The sequence below is a fragment of the Arachis ipaensis genome, chromosome B06 (genome assembly GCF_000816755.2).
Source record: "Arachis ipaensis cultivar K30076 chromosome B06, Araip1.1, whole genome shotgun sequence".
Taxonomy (NCBI): Eukaryota; Viridiplantae; Streptophyta; class Magnoliopsida; order Fabales; family Fabaceae; genus Arachis; species Arachis ipaensis.
Window position 1 is genome coordinate 129576861 of NC_029790.2, and position 1461 is coordinate 129578321.

At 28.9% G+C, this 1461-nt stretch overlaps 1 protein-coding gene across 1 annotated transcript in view; it reads left to right on the forward strand.

The window, feature by feature from the left end:
• LOC107605124 (gibberellin 3-beta-dioxygenase 1-like) overlaps window positions 1-1251 on the forward strand; it is a 2581-nt gene extending 1330 nt beyond the window's left edge. Inside the window, exon 2 of the mRNA XM_016306881.2 lies at window positions 624-1251. Within this exon, the coding sequence (XP_016162367.1) occupies window positions 624-1197 (574 nt within the window). The 3' untranslated portion in view covers window positions 1198-1251. The remainder of the gene's footprint in view (window positions 1-623) is intronic.

Consider the following 1461-nt stretch of genomic DNA (forward strand, 5'->3'; position numbering starts at 1 on the left):
GTAAATTGTTTTTTAGGATTTATAATTTAGAATTTAAAGAATTAAAGATTTAAAATTTAGAATCTAAAATTTAAAAAATTTAACTGATGTTATCTAAAAAATATTAATTTTCTAACATTACTTAATTATTAACTAAAATATATTAGAGAGCCAACAAAAAATCTGCCAATTTAGTTAATAATCAATTATTGAGTCTTAGCTAAACAAATTCACTCATTTTTTTGAAATTATTATTTTACTCTTCTGACTTCTTTTTCTTTTTTTTCAATATACAAAATAATTTTACTCACCATTAAAAGTAAAAATAGATCTAACTTATTATGTAGTTAATTAGTCTAAATTTGACATATAATCTATTATTAATTTTTTTAGTACTAAATTTGACTAATTATTNNTAAGTCTGAATTTAATATGTTAATATATTAAAATTTTTATAATAATATGAGCCTCGACTTATTAAAATAGGTGAAAATTTAGGCACAGTTAAACTTCACGTAAAATTGATAGTTAAAAATCGTTAAATAATTTGACTGATTTGATTAAATTTTTATCTTACTAAAAATTGATAGATGAAAGCCGTTAAATTAATTGCTATATTGATCGAAAAAATTCCTGTGTGGTAGTGATGCGATGAAGAAGTTCGAAGACGAATCAAGGGTGTTAATAGAGAAATTGATACACCTAAGCTTCAAATTCTTGGGAATTTCTGAAGAAGAAGAAAAGAATTGGGTTGGCCCCAAGAATCATGCTGGTGCAATTCAATTGAATTCATACCCTATTTGTCCCAAACCTGAAAACGCCATGGGCATAGCTCCACACACAGACACTTCAATCTTCACACTCCTTCACCAAAGCCAAAGCAGTGGCCTTCACATCTTCAAGGATGGTTCAGGTTGGTTCACTGTGCCACTTGTACCTGACACCATTATCATCAACACCGGCGATGTTCTTCACATGTTATCCAACGCAAGATTCAAATCAGCACTTCACAAAGTTTCAGTGAACAACGTTAAGCATAGGTACTCTATGGTCTATTTTTATCGGCCCACCATGGATCAAGTAGTTTCTCCTTTGGTTCCGAATAATAACTCTGATGAGGAACCTCGTTTTCGTGCGTTGACTTTCAAGGAGTATGTTGGAATTAAGGACAAGTATCTTGACAAAGCCTTGTCAATTGTTAGCGTCAAAGAAGATTAAAGAGCGGGTGAAAATAACTCCATATGAATTTTCATTTTACTAGAGTTAATGCTATTACCTTGTTTTATTTTCCTCTAATTTTTTTTTTTATGTTAATGTGGTTTGTGTTTGGATGAGATGAAATAAAGATATGCTCTTATCGTGTCCCTAAAATAATAAATTTGAAATTATGTATCTAATCTTATTTGTGTTTATTTATTTATTTTTGAACGTATTGGCAACTTCTAAGAAATTAAAAAAAATGACAATACTATCTTTTAACAA